Raw genomic sequence first — 23,756 nt, 5'->3', positions numbered from 1 at the left:
AAATTAGGCCATTCAGCCCATCAAGTCTGCTCTGCCAATCAAACATGATTGGAGACAAAAAAAAACTGCAGATGCTGTCGATGCACAATAGTCAGGCTGGAAGCTGCAAGAACACAGCAAGCCAGGCAGCATCAGGAGGTGGAGAACTTGATGTTTCAGGTGTAACCCTCCTTCAGGACTTTTCCACCTCCTGATGCTGCCTGGCTTGCTGTGTTCTTGCAGCCTTTGCCTGTCTACTGCCAGTCAATCGTGGCTGATAAGTTTCTCAACCTTATTCTCCTGCCTTCTCCCCATAACCCTTGATCCTCTTGACAACCAAGAGCCTATCTATCTCTTAAATATACTCAATGACCTGGCCTCCACAGCTGTCTTTGATAATGAATTCCAAAGATTTACCACTTCCTGGCTGAAGAAGTTTCTTCTTCTCCGTTCTCTAAACGGTTTTTTCTTTAAGGCTGTGCTCTAGGCTCCTGCTAATGGAAGCATCTTCCCAATGTTCACCCGGTCCAGGCAGTTCAGTATTCTGTAAGTTTAAGGCTGTTCAGTCTATGATAACACTGAAACGATAAGCAGCTCCAGAATTAGCTAAATGTCTGCTTCTGATCTCAATGTCTGTTAAGTCTGATCCCTGTGTTTTGTCTGGAAAGTGAATCAATTCCCAGCTTACAATTACTGTACCCTCATCATCAATTCAACTGTGTATGAGTTCTTACAAAAAAAGTCTGTGCTTGACCAACTGAAAGAACCTTAAATTAACACTCACTGGTCTCTCAAAATTAAATATTAATTCATCTAAATTAAAGTATTTTGTCATTTGAACTTCTTTCTATTGCCTTCATTTTTCTTCCTATTTTGAATGCATGAGTGTATGAATTTGTATAGCAAGATATTCCCCTCAGGTCTTGGATGCAGTAATAAATCTACCTTTGTTTTAACCCTGAAGAATAAAAGCACATCATTTTAAAAATGGACTTCACAAATGTAACTGCACTTGAACTCCTCATGTGGTACTCTCAAGTGTAGCGGAGCTTTATAACTTTTCTTGATTTGTTACCTTGAGCAGTGGTTGGTAACTAACATGTCTCATTTCACTTGGGACTCTCCTGCCCTTAGGTGGCTGTTGAGTTACCTTGGTCTGGGAGGCTTCAGCTGCTCAGGCTCTCGGCTCTTTTGGGGACCAGTAAAGGCTTGATTTCTTGCCTGATCTCAGCTAACCTGTTAGGGCTCAGCTGATAGGCATTTTGATATATTAATGAGGACCTACCTCATTCATACCATGGCCTGCTGGTGTGATATATCTCAGCTAATCCGTGTGGATTTCTTTCAACTTCCCAAGCAGCTTTACCACCACCTCCCAATGCTGTTTGGTCAGAGGTGCTAACTTGGCATTTAAGATTACAGTGTATGCCAATCTTTCACCTGAGAGTTCAACAACTTTTTTGTTCTTCATTCTCATCTGATACCATCTTGGCTGTCATCAGGTGGTGTCCATCCTCTGGTTGACAATCACTGGTTATGTGGACTTTGGTTTAACTCCATCTTCACTACAGTTGAACTCCTTATGTGGTAGTCCCAAGTGCAATAGAGCTTTATGACTTCTCTTGATTTCTTACCTTCAGCAGTGGTTGGTACCCAATCTGTTCTACTTCACTTTGAACTCTACTAACCATACGTGGTTATCCAGCTGTTATTATACTGCCCTTCAGTTCATCGATTAGGTTGTCATTTTCCTCACCATCTGTCTGTGTTTTTTTGGACCGTCTTTGTTCTCTAAGATCAGGGAAACAGTATTGTCCAAGCTGACCTTTTGTTTATGCAGCAGGTGTGTGAGCATCTCTCCATTTAAAGTTTTGTTTTGGACCTTGTTGCATCCCTTATCCTTTCCTTACCTTGAGGGACAGTACTGCTCACAGGGCTATCTGTTGCTGCTGTGGCCCTTCACCATAGTGAGCTTCCTCACTAGCTCTAAGAGTACTGGCAACCTCTCAGATTTACCTCCAATTTTGAGTGCAGGTTTTGGTAGTCACATCTCTCGCTGGCCAAGCAGAGGTACAGGCTTCTTGTTTTCTACATCTGGGAAGGACAGTTTCCTTATCAACTGTCGGTCTCTTCAGTAGCTTTCCTAGTATCCTGTTTCAACTAGGTAAACATGCTGTTCATCCAGCATGGGTGTAGACTCACTGCCTTTTAAATCAAAGTACTGTAGCTTTTTCATCCGCTGTGGGACTGTTTAGGAACTTCTCTTGTCTCCAAGTAAATATGAAAAGAGTGTTTCAGATAGTCAGACGTCTTTGTCATCCAAAAGGGGTAAAAGCGACCTTTATAAACTTGCCACCTAGGTCTGCAAAATTTCATTGCCTCTGTTTACCCCTGTGGAAAAGGATTTCACTAAGTACATGTTGGCTGTATCTCCTTTTGTTCCTAGCTTTTTTCCTGAACTCAGTTTTGCCTCCCCATGTTGCATGAAAATTAGCAGCAGCAAGCACAGAGTAAACTGGAGAAACTCAGCAGGTCTGGCATCATCTGTGGAGAGAGGAACAGAATTAACATTTCAAGCCTGTTATGACATTCTTTTTTAGAACTTTTGAAGACTCGAACCATTATCTCTGTTTCTGTCTCCACAGATGCTGCCAGACCCAGTGGGTTTCTCCAGTATTCTGTGTTTTATTTGAGATTTCTCGAATCCGCAGTGTTTGCCTTTATTAGTTGGCAACAGCGCTTGAATTGCTTTTCTAATGATTTCCCTAAATTGGTTATAGGGGGATTTTGCTCGTCCCTGTTCTGCCTCAAGAGACTCCCTGTCACATATGGGTCGAGTTAGTTGCATTCCCATGTGGCTCTTTGACTGTGGGTGGGAACTTCCTCACTATCAGTTCTGCGACATAGGATGACCCTTTAGTAAAGAATTTGTTTGCTGATTTGATTTCTAGTTCACTCCTTTTATGGTTTTCAATGCAGTATTCGGGCAAGGATATTTGGTGCACAGGGACAGGCGCACAGCTCACAGATTGAATCAGTCTGCATCTCAGGAGTGGTGTTTTCTCACTTAATGCCTTAGCTGCTCACAATATTCTTGCCTTGTTTGTTAATGGCTTTCTCCTCATGGCACATTTTATAGGCTCACAGTATCTCTATTTTGACTTATTGTTTAGACACAGAACATGAAATTGCTGTTCAGCAGTCATCGGTGAACAAGGTATACATGTTGCGAGGTCTGTTTTTTTTTATCCACACCATGTGCCAGCAGCTTGTATGGCAAGTATGCTATTGTGCATCAACCAAACGACCATGTTGCAAAGTAGAAAGGCAGTAGTGTTCAGTTGAGTCAAGGAGGTTTGCTGTTAGTTGGGTGATGCCAATGTCAAGGACAGCACCTGCAATCAGTCCAGCGATTAGGTGCTGGGCAGCATGGTGGCTAAGTGTTTAGCACGATAGCTTCACAGCCCCAGGGATCCGGGTTGGCTTCCAGCCTCAGGACAATGTCTGTTTGGAGTTTGCACATACTCCCCGTGTCTGCATGGTTTTCCTCCGGGTGCTCCCGTTTCCTCCCACAGTCCAAAGATGGGTAGGTTAGGTGGATTGGCCATGCTAAACTGCCCATAGTGTCCAGGGATGTGCAGGCTAGGTGAATTAGCATGGGAAATGCAGGTTACAGCACTAGGGGGGAGTGTGGTTTGTTTGGGATGCTGTTCAGAGGTTCGGTGTGGATTCAATGGGCCAAATGGCCTGCGAGCACACTGCAGGGATTCTATGATTCATGACACCATGATACAGTCAGATGTCCGCTTTGGCAGTCAGACTCAAGAATGGTGTGTCCAGTGCAGTCTGGGGACTGGGCCTTAGTCAGTCCTGCTGGTCCAGTGGATTCAGGGGTTGAGATTGTCAGTTCAGGAGCTTCATAAAAGCAGTCAGCGGTCTGGTCAATCATCACTCGGAATTGTCCATGCAAGTTGTTTGGCAGACTGGAGCATGGTCATTCCTTGGTGTAAGTGGAATGAATGTCCTGGATGATTAACAGAAGACACTGTTTTGGTAAGCAGCCGGGGTGGGATTTGATCCTGGGAATTGTAGGCAGCAACCTTGGATACTTAAGGTGCAAGGACAGGGAAGGGTGAAACTTCAATCCATAGGGAGGATGATCTTTGCTTCGACTGGGAAACAGTGCAGCATGATGGTTGGCATCACCAAAACTGTGGTGATTCGACTTGAAGTCTCAACTCCAGGGGGTGGGTGGCAATTCGTGGCTGTTTAGTACTAATGGCTGTTCAAGAAATGCGAAATAGTAAGAGACATGAAGGCTTGGGGGAGGGACCTGATGACTATTTCCCACACTCTACAGCTTAAAACCACAAATTTTCAGCTCTTCTAGAATCACTTTGGACTCACATTGGAATATAGATAGGCTGGAGAGTTGGGTGGAGAAATGGCAAATGAAGTTCAGTCCGGGCATATGTGAGGTGATGCATTTTGGAAGATCCAATTCAAGAGTGAACTATACAGTAAATGGAAAGGCCCTGGGAAAAATTGATGTACAGAGATATCTGAGTGTTCAGGTCCATTGTACCGTGAAGGTGGGTCAATAGAGTGGTCAAGAAGGCGTACGGCATGCTTTCCTTCATTGGACGAGGTATTGAGGACAAGAGTTGGCATCATGTTACAGTTGTATAAGGCTTTGGTTCAGCCACATTTGGAATGCTGCATACAGTTCTGGCTGCCATATTACCAAAAGGATGTGGATGCTTTGGAGAGGGTGCAGAAGAGGTTCACCGGATGTTGCCTGATATGGAGGGCTCTAGCTATGAAGAGGGGTTGAGTAGATTAGGATTATTTTCATTAGAAAGATGGAGGTTGAGGGGGTACCTGATTGAGGTCTACAAAATCATGAGAGGTATAGACAGGGTGGAAAGCAAGAAGCTTTTTTCCCCAGAGTGGGGGACCCAATTTTGAGAGGTCACAAGTTCAAAGTGAGAGGGGAAATGTTTAGGGAAGATATGCGTGGAAAGTTCTTTACGCAGAGGGTGGTGAGTGCCTGGAACGTGTTGCCAGCAGAGGTGGTAGAGGCTGTCACAGTCATATAAGATGTATCTAGACAGATATGTGAATGGGCAGGAGCAGAGGGATACAAACCCTTAAAACATAGGCGGCAGGTTTAGATAGAGGATCTGAATCGGTGCAGACTTGGAGGGCCGAAAGGCCTGTTCCTGTGTTGTAATTTTCTTTGATCTTTGTTGACTCAACAAGGTAACTTTTTTTTCCCAACAGATACTGCAAGACCTGCTGAGTTTCACCACTACTTTCTGTTTTACTGGATTAGAACCTGATAAGCTTTCAGTAAGCATCTGTGGTGAGGGCTGTCTGTTGTGATTGAATTTTTGTTAAGAGCCTTTGAATCTAAGGGATTTTAATTTAATAATCATTTAATGGTCTTGAAGCAAAAATACTTGCAAGTGTTATCATTAAAAATGCACAATATCGTAAGTGCATATTTGTAATAATTCTTTTCAGATACATAAACTTTGGACAAATATTCAACATCTTTACTCCATGAGCTCAGAAGATGAGGCGGATCTGACTGAAACTTACAAAATACTGAGATGTCCGGGTAGAATGGACATGGAGAAGATGTTTTCAGTAGTAGGAGAGATTAGGACCCAAGTGCACAGCCTCAGAGTTGAAGGCATGACCCTTTCAAACTGAAATGAAGAGGAATTTATTCAGTCAGAGTGTGGTTAATTTGTGGAACTCATTGCCATAGGGGGCTGTGGAAGCCAAGTCATTCAATGAATTTAATAAAGAGATAGATAGGTTCTTGATTGGTATGGTGATCAAGGGTTTTGGGGAGAATGGGACATATCAGCTATGATTTAAAGGCAGAACAGACTCAACAGCTGAATGGCTAATTCTGCTCTTATATCTTATGGTCTTATGTAACAATTTTACCAACTACAGGATGTCCCAACGCACTTGAATGGTCAATAAAGCACTTTTCAGGTATAGCCACTATTATGCTGTAGGAAATATAGCAGCCAGTTTGTACACAGCAAAATATTGGCCAGTACACTGTGATAACTGTTGTCTTCTTCAAAATATTGGCATAGGATCCTTTCCATCCACCTTCTCAAGCACTTTAAGGTCTCACTGAAAAGCAGCACTTCTGACAGTGTAGTATTTCTTCATACTGCTTTGGGGTGCCAGCCTTGATTTGAGTGCTCATTCCTCAGGTTGAACATGAACTCAGAAACTGATGTCTTAGATTCAGAGATGTACAGCATGGAAACAGACTATTCCGTCCAACTCATCCATGCAGACCAGATATCCCAACCTCATCTAGTCCCACTTGCCAGCATTTGGCCCATACCCCTCCAAACCCTTCCTATTCATATAACCATCCAAATGCAATTTAAATGTTATAATTGAACCAGCCTCCATCACTTCCTCTGATAGCTCATTCCATACACGCACCACCCTCTGCAAGAAAAAGTTGCCCCTTAAGTCAATTTTAAATCTTTCCCCTAAATCTATAGAGATTAGATACCCTACAGTGCGGAAACAGGCCCTTCGGCCCAACCAGTCCACACTAACTCTCTGAAGAGTAACCCACCCAGACCCATTTCCTTCTGAATGATGCACCTAGCACTATGGGTAATTTAGCATTACCAATTCACCTAATCTGCACATCTCTGGACTGTGGGAGGAAACCGGAGCACCTGGAGAAAACTCGGGCAGACACGGGGAGAATGTGCAAAATCCACACAGGCAGTCGCCCGAGGCTGGAATCGAACCCGGAAACCTGGTGCTGTGAGGCAGTAGTGCTAACCACTGAGCCACTATGTCACCGAGTTCTGTAGTTCTGGATTACCCCACCCCAGGGAACAGACCTAGTCTATTTACCCTGTCCATGCCCTTCATGATTTTATAAACCTCTATAAAGTCGCCCCTCGACTTCTGATACAGCAGGGAAAATAGCCCCAGCCTATTCAACCTTTCCCTTTAGCTCAAACCTTCCAACCCTGCTAACATCCTTGTAAATCTTTTCTGATTCCTTTCAAGTTTCACAACATCCTTATGATAGGAGGGAGACCAGAATTGCACACAGTATTCCAAAAGTGGCCTAACATGACCTCCCAACTCCTATACTTGGTGCTGTAACCAATAAACGAAAGCATACCAAATGCCTTCTTCTCTGTTCTACCTGCGACTCCATTTTCAAGGAACTATGCACTCCAACGTCTCTTTGTTCAGCAACACTCCTCAGGACCTTACCATTAAGTATATAAGTTCTGTCCTGATTTGTCTTTCCAAAATGCAACACCCCACGATACTAAATTAAACTTTATCTGCCACTCCTCAGCCCATTGGTCCATCTGATCGAGATTCTGAGGTAATCTTTGCCATCCACAACACTTCCAATTTTGGTTTAGAGGTGATTAGTGACCCACTAAGCTACAGCTGATGATACGACATATGCATACCTTTGAACTATTGTGAAAGTGAAAAATTAAGTTCAAGAGAATTTGCAATGTGTGATTTAACTGATATTTAACTTTGACAAATGCAAGGATGCCTTAATTGTAATGATTTGATAGAATTGGAAATTGTTGAATGCTTGAACTGTGAAAGTATTTTCAGGAAAAATGATGGACTAGCAAATTGTATTTAATAATAATAGAGAAGGAAATTTTCTTGTTTGATCATTATATTGATATTTTATTGGCAGAATCGTTGCAACAACTTCAGCAACAGTTACTGGAAACTGAGAGAAAAGCAGCAACATACATGAAGAAGTACAGAAAGATGCAAGAGGATTACCACAGCTTGATTGGAGTCACTGCAGAGCTTGTAGATTCTTTGGAAGCTACAGTAAATGGGAAAATGGTAAGATTCTTTAAGATTGCTCCGTCACCATTTCTGGGTAAGTGCTAACCACCAGCAGGACAGTCTCACTAGAGGTGACAATGCAATGGAATGCAGTTGGAAAGGAGTGACTTTGGGAGTCCTCATTGTGGATTCTGGAGCTTCATGAAGTGTTATGACATTAGTTCAAACACGGGCGAGGAACTGTCATGCTGATGACCACCTACTGCACTCCCTCAGCTCCTGAATCAAAATTTCTTCATGTTGAATACAACTTGGTAGAAGCACTGAGTTTATCAGTGACATAGAATGTACTCTTGTAAAGCATCTTCAATGTCTTTCACCAAAAGAAGTCCAGTAGCACCAAATATTGACTAAGCTGGAGTAATGAGAGAACACAAGGGTCCACTCCAATCTACGTGTCAAAAATTGCAACTGTCAGAACTGGTATGTGTGATAGTCACTGCAGAGACAAAGTCCCATCTTCACACTGAGGTCCACCAGTTGCCCTCTATTGTGTTGTGCAGCATTATCACTGTGCTAAAGGAGGATGGCTTCAGATCTGGCTTAGTAGGTCACCAGTTGGCAACCATGAAAAGTTGTGAACCATCAGGAGCAGAATTGCATTCAAACACACTCACAACGTCATGACCTGCTAAGTGTTTCCCTCTTGTTATGGACTAGGCCAGACCACTCAAAACATTCTTAAGCAGGCAGCTCAGACCATAACTTTGAAATTTGTTTTGGTAAGTGTGCAGTGAAAATTATCTGAAGTGAGGTAGCTAGGTTGACTACCAGGTTTTAAAACAGACAAAAATGTATTCACAAGATTACACAATGAAACACAAAGAACAGAATAAAGAACCCCTACAGAACTCAGTCTATCCAATCTAGACTTAATTATGCTGTTCCAAATATACATAACAGTCCTAATAAGCAAACCCCCTTAAAAACCAGTGTAAATGGAACAGATGCTTACAGGTTGAAGTTAGAAGAGCAGAAGGAGAGAGATAAGTTCCACACAGCTTACTGTTGAACTTCCAAATAGTTCTGGACTAAATTCAAATGCTCAGCTGGAGAGCTGACCACTCCTCTTCCATTGTACAGGTCACTTTTAAAACATGACCACTTTGACCTGAAGTCTCATTACACCTCTTCCCACCCTACCTCTTGCAAAAATGCCATCCCGTATTCCCAATTCCTCCGCCTCCGCCAGATCTGCTCCCAGGAGGACCAGTTCCACCACAGAACACACCAAATGGCCGCCTTCTTTAGAGACCGCAATTTCCCTTCCCACGTGGTTAAAGATGCCCTTCAACGCATCTCGTCTACATCCTGCACCTCCGCCCTCAGACCCCACCCCTCCAACCGTAACAAGGACAGAACGCCACTGGTGCTCACCTTCCACCCTACCAACCTTTGCATAAACCAAATCATCCGCTGACATTTCCGCCACCTCCAAACAGACCCCACCACCAGGGATATATTTCCCTCCCCACCCCTTTCCACCTTCCGCAAAGACCGTACCCTCCGTGACTACCTGGTCAGGTCCACGGCCCCCTGGGATGCTGCCTGAAGCTCCTTGGATGCTGCCTGAACTGCTGTGCTCTTCCAGCACCACTAATCCAGAATCTGGTTTCCAGCATCTGCAGTCATTATTTTTACCTTTAATCTCTGTACCAAACTAGACCAATCGGCACTGGGAACGGTTTATTACCCCTCTGAAAAACACCAAGGACACATTATCCTTGAGGAAAGGGAACAGCTTTTTGAAAAAAGGAAACAGTTTTATGACACCACACCCCGCTTAAAAAAAATCATCAATACCAAAAGATGGCTTCATTTTTAAAACCCTGCAAAACCCCAGTTAGTAGTCGAAACACACATATAAACTATACTAACTATAAACATGCACAGCCGCATGCGAAATCAGGCCGTGGTACACCCGCCAGCGAACGCCTACGTATCTAATTCGGCAATCACATCGGCAATCACATTTTCGCGACCTGTCACATGCACAATTGTCAAACTGAATGGCTGCAACAACAAGCACCATCTAAACAGTCTGGCATTTTTGTCCTTAAAGTTTTCCATACATTTCAACAGCTTAGGATCAGTCTATATGATTGCCTCAGATGCATCACTGGTAATATAAACATTGAAATGTTGTAATGCCAACACCAAGCTTAAAGTCTCTCTCAACTGTTGAATATTTCTGTTGATGAACGTTCACCTTCCTGGAAAAATACCTGATGGGTCTTCCTATCCCTTTGTCATCCTGCAGGAGCACTGCACCAACATCCACATCACTGGCATCGATAGCCACCTTGAAAGGATTTGTGAAATTACGTATAGCTAATACTGGGGCAGTGGTTAACACAGTTTTTAAGCTGTCAAATGCCTTTTGACAGTCTGCTGTCCACTGAAATTTCTTGCCCTTTTTTTAACAATTCAGTGAGTGGAGCAGCCACACTGCAAAATTTCAGCACAAACGTCCAGTAAAATCTACTCAAATCCCAGGAACCTTCGTACCATTGTTTCTGTCGATGGTGTGGGAAATTCCCCAATTACCTTCATTTTTACATCCCGTGGAGTCATTTGTACATGTCCAGGAAGGTGACTTGGGCTTTGCCAAATTCACTTTTAGCTAGGTTTACCACCAAGCCTGCCTTCCAAAGTCGATTGAAAAAGTCCAGTAAATGCTGTAAATGTTCCTTCCATGACTGACTAAAAATCACCAGGTCATCAATATACACCACATAGTTGGGTAATCTGGCAATAACCTTATCAGTTAATCTCTGAAATGTGGCTGGAGCATTTTTCATACCAAATGACATGAATTTGAACTGATGTACTCCATTTGGCGTTATGAAAGCCGAAATTGCCTTTGCTCTCTCTGACAGAGGTAATTGCTAATAGCCTCTGAGCAAGTCCCACTTAGAAATATAAGTTTTTCCCACTTTTTCGACACAGTCCTCCAACTGTGGAATTGGATATGCATAAGTCTTTGTAACGGCATTGACTTTGCGATAGTCCACACATAACTGTTGGATACCATCTGTCTTTGGCACCATGACTGTGGGTGAGCTCCAGTCACTGTAATTCACTTTGATTATGCCATCTTGGAACATGCGCTCTATCTCGTTCTGAACCGGTGCCAATTTTGGAGGGTTATGCCTATAAGGATGTTGCTTAATCGGAACAGCATCTCCTATCTCTACATCATGCACAATTAGATTAGTACTGCCCAGTTTATTTCTGCATATCTCTCCATGTGAAAATAATAACTCTTTCAGGTCATTTCCGTTTTCTAGTGGAAGGTAACTCAATTTATCCTAATTTTTGACAACCTCCTTACTGTCCAATTTGATTTGAGGAATGTCCAATTCAGAATCCTCTGAACTTGGTTCTTCCTTCTGTGCTGTAATCATTAACACCTTCTCCTCTTGCTTCCCTTCCCTATCAAAATACCTTTTGAGCATATTCACATGACACATTCTGTGAGATTCCTTCCTGTTTGGAGTTCTTATCACTTATTTCACTTCATTCAATTTCTTCTTGATTTGTTAAGGTCCACTAAACCTTGCTTTTAAAGGCTCACCTGTTACTGGAAGTAACACCAATACCTTATCCCCAACTGCAAAATTGTGAATTTGTGATTTTTTTTATCCGCCTCCTGGTTCTTTGTATGCTATGATACTTTTAAATGCTGTCTAGCCAACTCTCCAGCTCTATTTAATCGTTCTCTAAAATTTGACACACAGTCCACTTGGGTGGTCTCTGAATTCTGACCTATTAATTTCTCCTTTATCAATTTTAACGGTCCTCTTACTTCTTGCCCCAAAATTATTTCAAATGGACTGAATTTGGTCAATTCATTTGGTGCATCTCTGATCACAAAAAGTACAAACAGAACTCCCTTATCCTGGACTAGAGGGCTTGCCTTATGAAGAAAGGTTGAAGAAACTTGGACTTTTCTATCTGGAGAGAAGGAGGAAGAGAGGAGACTTGATCAAGGTATACAAAATAATGAGTGGCATAGATAGAGTTAATAGCCAGAGACTTTTCCCAGGGCAGGATTGACTGGTATGAGGAGTCATAGTTTGAAGATATTAAGAGGAAGGTATAAAGGAGATGTCAGAGATAGGTTCTTTATGCAGAGAGTTGTGAATGCATGGAATGCGTTGCCAGCTGTGGTGGTGGAAGCAGAGTGATTGGGGACATTTAAGCGACTGCTGGACATGCACATGGACAGCAGTGAGTTGAGGGGTGCGTAGATTAAGTTACTATATTTTACCTGAAAATGTGTTGCTGGAAAAGCGCAGCAGGTCAGGCAGCATCCAAGCCTTGGATGCTGCCTGACCTGCTGCGCCTTTCCAGCAACACATTTTCAGCTCTGATCTCCAGCATCTGCAGTCCTCACTTTCTCCTAACTATATTTTACATTTGGATTAAACCTTGGCACAACAAAGGGCCTGTTCTGTGCTGTTTTATGTTTTATGTGAATACACTTTACCCTTGCATGTATATTTTTTAAGCAGATCTAGCACCTCCTCCTTAACCAACCTCTGACCATCTTGTACACTCTGAGGCAGTTGTCTAACTTTCCTTGTGCATTTTGTTACCGATCCAACAAAACTTCCAGGCTTGTCCGGTTTTCCTGTATCTGGCTTTCTTCTAAACCACCAACACTGTGATTTCATGTCGCCCACTTTATTGCAATGAAAATACTAGAGCTTTTTAACTTCTTTGTCCCCATCAAGGGTTTTTTTTAAACCCTGTGATAAGCTATCTTTTATGATCTTCACTGAGATTTACCTTTCCTTTTCCACGTGAGGATTTCTCTTTGCCCCAGTTTCTGTCCCTCATGGACAGAAATTGATTCTGAAAGCCAAACCGTGTTTTATGGAACAGCTCATAATCATCAGCCACTTCAGCTACTAACCTTGCCATTTTAACTCTCTGCTCTTCCACATGAGTTTGCGCTGCTTCAGGCAGTAAATTTTTGAATTCCTCCAAAATAATTAACTCTCTAAGGGCATCATAGATTCGCTCGATTTTTAAAGCTCATATCCATCTATTGGTATTACTGTTTGATCTTCTCAAACTTAATGTAGGTTTGACCTGGGTCCCTCCTTAGATTCCTGAAAAGTTGTCTGTAGGTTTCTGGTGCAAACTCATATGCACTTCAAATGGGTTTTTTCACCTCCTCATACTCCCCAGATACGTCCTCTGATAGTGGTGCGAATACCTCACTAGCCCTACCTACAGGTTTCATTTGGATCGAGAAAAACCACATTGCCACTGGCCACTGCATTTGTTTCGTCACTTTTTCAAATGAGATGGAAAATGCTTCCACATCCTCATCAAATTTAGGCAATGCTTGAACATACTTAAACAGTTTCTCACCACGCTTCCGACTACCAGGGGCTTGCTCATCCTCACTAAGCCTACCCTCAGCCTTTATCTCCAGCCTTTTAAGCTGACTTTCCATTTTGTCTCAGTTTTGAAATTCAAAAGCTCTCTCTTTTTCCCTCTCTTCTGCTGCTCTCTCTTTTTCTCTCTGTTCTGCTGTTCTCTCTTTTTTCCTTCACTTCTGCTTTTAATTGTAACTCAAACTGTTTCACTTCTGCTGCCCTTACCTTATCTCTTGCCTCTAACTCAAGCTGCTTCATTTGCAATTGAATCTTGTCATTTCGAAAGATTCTAATGATTTCTCCAGCAAGTTTAAATGCTGAGCTACTGCTATAATTATTTCTCCTTTCCTCACAGAAGCAGGCAGATCCAGTCCCAGTTGATCTGCTTATTCCTGCAGCTTGGTCTTATTCACCTTTTGCATAACTTCCAAAGTCATCACCTCCACTTCCAGAAAACTTTTAGTGACTGAAAGAGCCATTATGATCCCAAGCTTTCACTGCCCAACCAAACCAAAATAAAGACACTAGCACCTACCGCTAGCTGTTTAAAATACCGCAAACAGTTCCCAATCTGTTATGGACTAGGTCAGATCACTCAAATCATTCTTAGGCAGGCAGCCCAGACTATAACTTGGCAATTTGTTTCAGTAAGCGTACAGTGAAAATTACCCGGAGTGAGGTAGCTAGGTTGACTACCAGGTTTTAAAACAGACAAAAATGTATTCACAAGATTACAAAATAAAACAGAAAGAACAGAGTAAAGAATGCCTACAGAACTCAGTCTATCCAAACTACACTTAATTATGCTGTTCCAAATACACATCGCAGTCCCATAAGCAAACCCCCTTAAAAACCAGTGTAAATGGAACAAATGCTTAAAGGTTGAAGTTAGAAGGGCAAAAGGAGAGAGATAGGTTCCACACAGCTTACTGTTGAACTCCCAAATTGTTCTGGACTGAATTCAAATGCTCAGCTGGAGAGCTGACTACTCCCCTTCCATTGTACATATCACTTTTAAAACATGACCACTTTGACCTGAAGTCTCATCTGTTTACATATAAACAAAAAGGCCTCTCAATGCCCTTTAATCTCTGTACCAAACCAGACCAATCGGCACCGGGAACGGTTTACGACCCCTCTGACAAAAAACAAGGACACAGTATCCTTGAGAAAAGGAACAGCTTCGAGAAAAAAGGGCCCAGCTTTGTGACACTCTGCACTTTCCGGCAAATCAGTCAATTAACCCTGGTTCAATGAACAATGTAGAGAGCAATTCAGGAACAGCAGCAGACATAGCCAAAAATGAAATGCCAGTCTGGTGAAAACACAGAATTACGTACATGCTAAACTTCGAAAGCAGCCTGCATGAGACAGAGCTAAGCACCACCAGTTGATCCAAGCAAAGTCTGCAAACCTATAATAGTGGGCAAACAGTTAAAAGGAGGAAGGGGCTCCATCGACATGCCCATTCTCAATGTTAGTGCAACTCAACACAAGTGTAAAAGACAAACTGAAGGCTGTACAGCTAAGTCATAATACACCTAAACTTCCTGAGCATTTATTTTGAGTGCCAACTTAAGGAAATGATGTGGCATACAGTATGTACCAGCAGGAAACCAGTCACATTAAAGAGCTCCGTCACAGCAAATGTGTTCTCTTTTCTGATATCATTGGATTCAAAAGATAAAATATAAGTAAACAAACTTTAAAGAATCTAGATTTTATTTTTAAATTGATATTCCATAATCATGAAATAGTCCCTCAGGGCCAGAGAGGGTGATGAGTAGTAACTGAAGTTACTACATCATTAAAAACCAAGTCACACTTACTTCAACCAGGTGCAAATTTTTCAAGGCTTTTTGCACGAAGACTATAGCGTTAAAGTCCGTATCAGTTCATAAAATTTCTTATTGATTGCATTTTGAGTGCAGGGATGTTTCATTAGCTGCTATGGGAGCCCATATGGAATTGAATGGAATTTATTAGTTTTGAAAGGTGAAGCATTAATGTAAATGACTGTGAGGTAGTTTGTGGAAAAGCAGAAAAAGGAAATTTAATTGATGCTGGAGTAAAAAAAAATAGTCTGAGGTTCAGTGCTACAACAGTAGGGATATCACAGCATGAAGATGGTAAAAAGAAAGCTACTCTTGATATTTCTCGGTGTAAACTGCAGAAAAGCAAACAGTTCAGAATGACTAACAGATATTGCTGTCTGTAACTTCAATATGCTTGTGTAAAAATGTGAAAGAAACTGGAACCCCAACAGAAAGCTAGCATAGTAAACAGAATCTTCACTTTGAGATGAAGATGGTTTTGGAGGTAGGTGAGCTGACAACTTCTCGCTACTAGCAAACATGTAGGTCGAGTAGTATCTTCCTGCTTCTGGCCTATTTTCAGTAAAGCAGTTTCTTGGGGGTAACTGCCAAAGATGGGTAGCTAATTAACTGATTAAAATGCCAACTGAGGATACTGTTCAAATGCTGTCTAGAATTTACGGATGGCATGTGAGTGTCCACAGTCTGGCTGGAGCCTACAGATTGGTGGCCTCCCAGTGCATTGCCAGAGGTGCAATTTGCAAAGCAGTCCATCTTAGAACTATTGTGACCACGGGGCTACTGTTGCCAGGCAGTTTGGTATATTTTGCAAATTAGGTGACTTCTTGGTTCCACCCACAATAGCAGTGACAACCTGTTTTTAAGGGACAGTTGGCTGCCTAGAACCTCAGGCATTCCCATTGCCCATCACTATGCAGAGCCTATCTGCTGCCTGTAATTGGATGTAGTGAGGTGGTGGTGGGGGTGTTTTTAATTTTCCAACACCTCATAAATCTCTTCCAGGCTCTCATCATTGCAACATCCAGATTTCCAACTAGAATTCAGCATAGCATTGAGATCAGGACCCTGGGTTCAAATTAGTCCTTTAAGTGACAGTTCCGTTCAGAGATAAGGAGAGATCAGACCATTTACTTGAATTGAATGATGGGAATTTTGAATTTGATGAGTTGGAGGACCAGAGCTCTTTGTCTGTCAGTCAGTCAAGTTGAGGGCAGCAGGAGCTCAGATGTGAGCAGCACAATGTATAAGAAATTTCGAAGAGGTTAACTCATTTTATTGTGACTCTCTGACTTTAAGGAATTCTTTGGTAAATTACTCTAAATTGTTTAATTGTAGCCCATGCCAGAAGAATGTGGTTAGATTACATTTAATATGTATAATATCACCTCTAAAACTAATTAAACTAGAAGACATAACAGCAGAGATGGGCTCCACCCTGTTGATTCTGCTCTGCCATTCAGTTTGATCATGCTGATTTGATGATCATCAACTCCACTTTCCTGCTTTCTCCCCAATACCCTTGATTCCCTTACTGATTAAAAATCTATTTATCTCAGCCTTGAATATACTTAACAACCCAATTTCCACAATCCACTGCAGTGAAGAGTTCCAAAGATTACTACCTTTGAATTGAAGATGTTCCTCAACTCTGTCCATATGACCCCTTATTCTAAGATTATTCCCTTTTGTCCTTGATTCTTCAACAAAGAGCAACATCCTTTCTGTATCTATCCTCCTTCAAGTCCCCTAAGAATCATGTATGTTTCAATGAAGTTGCCTTTCAGTTTTCTAAATTCCAGTGAGTACAGGCCCAACCAACTCAACCTCTCTTTATAAAATAGTACTCCTCGACCAGTCATCAGCTCAGTGAATCTTGTCATGACTGCCTCCAATTCCTGGGACGAAAACTGTTCATGATATTCTAGCTGTGGCCCGACCAGTGCCTTGGATAGTTTAAGCAAAACTTCCCTACCATTACACTACATTCCCTTTGAAATAAAGAGCACCATTCCATTCATCTTCCCTTTACCCACTAAACCTGGATGCTTTTTTTTTGTGATTCATGGGCAAGGATTCATAAAGTTACCTTGTGGGTTTCTGCAGTCTTTCTCCATTTAAATAATATTCTTCCCACCAAAGTGCATAACATCACATTTTCCCACATTATATTTCACCTGCCAAGTTTTGCCCAGCTGTGTAACCTTTCTATATCCCTAGACACTTGCCTTACCCATTTTATTTTTGTCATCTGCATACCTGGTTATAGTTCATTCACTTTCCTCATCCAAGTCATTAACTTTTTTGTAAATAATGATGGTCCCAGCCCTGAACCCTCTGGTACACAGTTAGGTACAGTTTACTCTTGAAAATACCCCTCGTATCCCAATTCTCTGCTTTCTATGAGTTAACAAATCCTCTATACTAATACATCACCTCCAACACCATGAGCTCTTATTTTATTAAGTACCTAATGAATGATACAGGATCAAATGCATTATGAAAATCCAAATATATTACATCCGTCTCTTCCCCTTCATTTAACTTGCTTGTTACCTCTTCAAAGAGTTTTAGTAAATTTGTCAGACACGATTTCTCCTTCTTCAAGCCAGATAAACTCTACTTGATGTTATTATGTATTTCTAAATGGTCAGCTATTTCATCCTTTGTAAAATAATCTTTAACATTTTCCTAGTAACAGATATTAAGCTAACTGACCTGCAGTTACTTGTTTGTCTTCTCTTTCAAAATAAATATGTTATATTGGTAGTTTTCCAATCCTTTGAGACTTTCTAGAATCTGTGGATTCCTAGAAGATTATTACGAGTGCATCCACTATCTTTGTAGCTACTTCCTTTAATATCCTAGGATGCATCGCATCAGGTTTAGGAGACTTATCAGTCTTTAGCTCCCAGTAGTTTCGTTAGGTTTCTTTCTCTCGTGACAGTTATTGTATTTATTTTCTCTCTTTCTTATTGAATGTTTAGCAATTTTCATATGTCATTTACTGTGAAACTGATGCAAAGTATTTGCTCAACTCCTCTGCCATCTCCTGGTTCCCCACTTTTATTTCCTCAATTTCTAAGGGGCCAATGTTCACTTTCGCTTTTTGCTTCCTTTTCATATAATTAAAGAAGCTCTTCCTGTCCATCTTGATATTACTTGCAATTTTACACTCAAAGTTTATTTCCTCATTTTTAAATTGTATTTTGTTGGTTGTTAAAACTTTCCCAATCCTCGGGGTTCCCACTAATCTTTGCCATGTTGTATGTTTTTTCTTTTAATTTGGCAATTAACTTCTCTCATTAATCATGTTTGGTTTATCCTGAAATTTCCTTCCAGACTGGAACATGTCTTTGTTGGGAGCCATGAACTGTTTTTTAAACATTTGCCATTGTTCCTTGGCAGTCCTTTCCAGTCCCTTCCAGCCAGCTCTGCCCGCATTCCTTTGTAATTTCTCTTATTTAAGCTTAGAACAGTTGTTTCTGGTCCATTGGAAAAACAGGACTGGCGTGTTGCCAGAGGTTTGCTATGATTAAAATATGCTATCCAGATTACAATAATGGGCAAAATCATCTCTTCAATTTGTTATATACAATAAGATTGTAAATTAATACAACTAATGCCCACAGAAAATTTATCTTTTGGGAATGCTTCAATGATCTTACAAACTGTTACAAGGTTTTTCAAATTGTTTCTCAATAAGTTTCATTTGAAGATACCTCTTTAATTCCTTCAGAAGGTGGGCTGTTATTTTATCGAGATCAGTAGAGGATAAATTATTCTCTGCAAGTCAACGTGAGAAGTATTAGTGTTGAATTACCCTTTGCTGATGTTGCAACACCTTAAGCAATTTACTAAAGAGACCCAAGAATAGGGCAGATCTGCTTGCATCACTTGTGTGATTCACAAAAAGACGTGCAAAAAGGTTATTACAGCTATAAAGCAAAAATATACCAATAAATATCACTCAATGATCTTTTTAAAAAAACAAAAGAACTACAGATGTTGGAAATTCAAAACGAAAACAGAAATTTCTGGAAAAGTTCAACAGGTCTGGCAGCATCTCTGGAGAGAAATCAGAGTTAACATTTCTGATCTGGTGACCATTCCTCAGAACTCAACGATCTTTGTTTGCTTTTACTAGATTACACCTGAATATCTTCAGAGTGTCTGTGTACGGCTGTTTAGCAACCAAATGAGGCAAAGCTTGGCCCAAAGCATTGACTTCACAAGACCAGGAACTGTAAGTAAAAATCATTGGATTTGCATATTAATATAATGAATTAGATCTGAGATTTGCATTAATCATAAGCGGTTGATATGATTTTCATTCTCGTTTTGAAGTACTTGATCTTCTCTCTCTCTGCGCACATCTCACAGCCCAACTGACTGCGCGCTGTTTAGCATCCTGTAGCCTAAACCTTTTCTCCTCACCGTTTACCGCACCACCAATTTTTGCCTCATCTGTGAACTTATTGATCATCTCTTCAACTCTGTTTAAATAAATTTACTGCAATATATTTATTATTGTAAGCATATGATACCTTTGGAATTCTGAAATATAGCGGTTATGTTACTGGATTAGTAATTCAGAAACGAGGACTAGCAAAAACAGAATATGGTTACTTTCCACAATGAGGAATCGATTAAGTTATGAAGTTATAATTTATCAATATGTAATTTATCAATAAATTTAAGAGAAAACCTTGGACAGAGGAACCTCGATTAACCGAATATCCATTATCCGAAGGAGATCTCGAGGACCCAATAGAAACATTACATCAAAGAGCTGTTTCCAACACTGATCACGTTCTTTTGTTTACAGTGATTAAAAGTGAACTCGGCTTACTGAAATGCTGCCGAGAACAATCCTGGACCGATGGGAGCTCAGGCATCGTCTCCAAATAACTGACGTCCCGCTCTCTTTCTCTCTCTCTCTGTGTCTCTCACCCCACACTTTCCATGGAGTTCTACACAGGGGTGTACCCTAAACCCCCTTCCCCAGATAATGTCTCCTACATTGCCCTGTAGGGCAAAGGTGGAACCTGTCAAAACGTAGCAGTAAAACATTGTGTGCGTATGTGTGCGAGCTATTTGGAGACTCACCCTCCCTCCCACCCACCTCCCATGTCCAGTCTGGCTGCCCCAGAGATGGGCCGGGGGCAGCCAGAGGGTGCGGGCTGGGTGTGTTGGACAGGATTGAGGAGTGGGGGGAAGGGGAGGAATGTTAGACGGGTTTGGGTGCAAATTGGGAACGGTGTTGGATGGAGTTAGGGATGGGCAGGGTTTGGGGGAAGAGGCGGATGAGGGGGTGGAGTTGGGGCGAGGGTGGGGCAGCTGGAGGGCGGTGTTGGACATGGGGTGCGCGAGGGACGGTATTTGACAGGGTTGGGGCAGGCAGGGGTGAGAGCAGACGTGGGGCTGTGTTGGATGGGGGGGGGGGTGGAGGCTTGCGCATGGTGTGCTGCTGCCTCGTCTACTGAACGGGGAGCAGAAATAACAGAAAACTCCAAGCTCCAGAGGAAAGGCATTGAATCAATTAACCAAATAATCAATTATCCAAATGAAATAGTGCCCGTCCATCTCATTCAGATAATAGAGGTTCCACTGTAATCCAAAACTGGTGCCAGTCAACATGATTGAGGAATTGTTGGATATATGTTGGTCATTAAAATCTAACTGGTTTTCTGATTTTCTCATTCGATCCCATCTAGTTGGTTTTTAATTGCTCTCTGGTGTTGTCTAGGAAGGCACTCAATCTCTGTAACCCACCAGTTAAGGAAGACCCTCAAAAGTGTCCTCAATAGACTGGAGGTTGGCAAACGTGGTGCCACTGTTTAAGAAGGGCGGTAAAGACAAGCCAGGGAACTATAGACCGGTGAGCCTGACCTCAGTGTTGGACAAGTTGTTGGAAGGAATTCTGAGGGACAGAATGTACATGTATTTGGAAAGGCAAGGACTGATTCGGGATAGTCAACATGGCTTTGTGCGTGGGAAATCATATCTCTCAAACTTGATTGAGTTTTCTGAAGCAGTAACAAAGCAGATTGATGAGGGCAGAGCAATAGATGTGATCTATATGGAACTTCAGTAAGGCGTTTGACAAGGTTCACATGGGAGACTGATTAGCAAGGTTAGATCTCATGGAATACAGGGAGAACTAGCCATTTGGATACAGAACTGGCTCGAATGTAGAAGACAACGGGTGGTGGTGGAGGGTTGTTTTTCAGACTGGAGGCCCGTGACCAGTGGAGTGCCAATAGGATCGGTGCTTGGCCCTCTACTGTTTGTCATTGACATAAATGATTCGGATGCAAGCATAAGAGGTACAGTTAGTAAGTTTGCAGATGACACCAAAATTGGAAGAGTAGTGGACAGCGAAGAGGGTTACCTCAGATTACAACAGGATCTTGACCAGATGGGCCAATGGGCTGAGAAGTGGCAGATGGAATTTAATTCAGATAAATGCGAGGTGCTGCATTTTGGGAAAGCAAATCTGAACAGGACTTATACATTTAATGGTAAGGTCCGAGGGAGTGTTGCTGAACAAAGAGACCTTGGAGTGCAGGTTCATAGCTCCTTGAAAGTGGAGTCGCAGGTAGATAGCTTAGTGAAGAAGGCGTTTGGTATGCTTTCCTTTATTGGTCACAGTATTGAGTACAGGAGTTGGGAGGTCATGTTGCGGCTGTACAGGACGTTGGTTAGGCCACTGTTGGAATATTGCGTGCAATTCTGGTCTCCTTCCTATCGGAAAGATGTTGTGAAACTTGAAAGGGTTCAGAAAAGAGTTACAAGGATTTTGCCAGGGGTTGGAGGATTTGAGTTATAGGGAGAGGCTGAACAGGCTGGGGCTGTTTTACCCTGGAGCTGAGGGATGACCTTATAGATGTTTACAAAATTATGAGGGGTATGAATAGGATAAATAGACAAAGTCTTTTCCCTGGGGTCGGGGAGTCCAGAACTAGAGGGCATAGGTTTAGGGTGAGAGGGGAAAGATATAAAAGAGACCTAAGGGGCAACTTTTTCACGCAGAGGGTGGTACGAATATAGAATGAGCTGGCAGACGATGTGGTGGAGGCTGGTACAATTGCAACATTTAAGAGGCATTTGGATGGGTGTATGAATAGGAAGGTTTTGAAGGTATATGGGCCAGGTGCTGGCAGGTGGGACTAGATTGGTCGGCATGGACAGGTTGGACCGAAGGGTCTGTGTCCGTGCTGTACATCACTATGACTCTAATTAGAACTGAAATTGTTCAAGATGTTGGTAGGCGTGTGGTAAGGATGGGTGGGCCATTGGTGAAGCTTTCTTTCCCTTTAATCTTCTCAACACCTTTAATATTGAAATGCTTCTGACTATCCTGACTGGTTCACCTTGTAGCACCTGATTGGCCTTTCAATCCATCAAGTCCACGCCAACCCTCCAAAGAACATACCACCCAGACCTATTTCCCTTCCCTATCTCAAAACTCTGCAATAACCAAGACTAATCCACCTAGCATACACAACCCTGGAAACTACAGGGCAATTGAGCATGGATGCACATGTTTGGAATGTAGGAGGAAACAGGATCACACAATGGAAACCATCCGCTGGTAGCTGAGTGGTTTGGGAAAATGAATGGATGTGAGGGTGAGAGCTCGAATGAGTGACTGGGGAAGGTGGATAAGTGTTTAAGACTGGAGTTGTGGGTGGGTAGGTGTTCGTGAGAAACTAGGGAGGTTGGTGAGTGAGTGACTGACTGGGTGGTTGATTGTGTTGAATTATGCTAGATGCACGCACCTTTCCACTCCTCCTCCGTCCACACGTTCCCAAGCTCCTCCAGAGGTGAATCAAGATCACTGTTAGTTAAACTCAGCTCGGTTTTCTATCCCATTCACTTGTTGTCAGGCTTGAGGTCTCGTCGTCTTCTCTCTTTGCTCAATTCTTTAACAGAAAAGGAGAAAAATGTTTTAGTTCTGCAACTTAGCATTTTTGAATAATCAGTTTAATTAATCACACATCTAAATTGTTGATTTTTTTGCTTTGGGAATTTTCTTTTCTGAAATATGTTTACTATTGTGGCAAATCTTATGTTTCTGAAATTTGCTCTGCATCCCTCCAGTTGAGAGAAAAATTAAAATGCTCAACCCCTAACTTGCCAAAGATCTTGGACAAACCTGTTCTTTCAGATGACCTACTTCTTAAAGACCTATTTGGTAGTCTGCCATAAAAAGAGAAAAATAGAAGTTATTTTCATTAAGGCAACTTTCCCTTTTCACTGTGTCTTCAGCATTGCTTCATTACACAGGATATAAAAGCCCAGAACTCCTCCTGGTGTCTGTCATATACATTAAATTGAACGTGCTGATGAAAGCTTTATTTCAACTTTCTAGACCTACTATGTTACCAAATATTGGACATGTCAGGATCCACTCTGACTAAGTGAAAGTGAAGGGTTATTGATGGAAGTAATCATCGACACTTTGAATGAACAAAAATCTGCATGAAACATTTAATACCCCTACCAGATCATAAATACACAAAGAGCATTGTCAGCAAAGAGGAAGCAATGGAACTTGCATTTCTTTGGTAATGTTCAACAAATAATTCTTGCTTTGGGAGTAAATAAGCATGAATAACAATCTTTAACTTCTAGTTAGATGGTGTGG

The 23,756-nt window shown here is 41.9% G+C and overlaps 1 protein-coding gene across 9 annotated transcripts in view; it reads left to right on the top strand.

The window, feature by feature from the left end:
* The window catches only part of armc9 (armadillo repeat containing 9), a 146,777-nt gene that overhangs the window by 50,074 nt on the left and 72,947 nt on the right, over nucleotides 1-23,756 (top strand). For all 9 annotated transcript variants that reach the window (XR_015759179.1, XM_087993555.1, XM_087993553.1 and 6 more), the window contains exons 8-9: nucleotides 7,718-7,875; nucleotides 19,251-19,349. Coding sequence is in view for 8 of the 9 variants with exons in the window: in XM_087993555.1 (XP_087849681.1) it covers nucleotides 7,718-7,875; nucleotides 19,251-19,349 (257 nt within the window). In the remaining variant the exon portion in view is untranslated. The remainder of the gene's footprint in view (nucleotides 1-7,717; nucleotides 7,876-19,250; nucleotides 19,350-23,756) is intronic.

This window comes from Chiloscyllium plagiosum, unplaced genomic scaffold (assembly GCF_037043375.1).
Source record: "Chiloscyllium plagiosum isolate Xiang-an unplaced genomic scaffold, Cpla_swu_hap1 HiC_scaffold_13, whole genome shotgun sequence".
Taxonomy (NCBI): domain Eukaryota; kingdom Metazoa; phylum Chordata; class Chondrichthyes; order Orectolobiformes; family Hemiscylliidae; genus Chiloscyllium; species Chiloscyllium plagiosum.
This window is presented reverse-complemented; position numbering and strand designations above follow the sequence as displayed.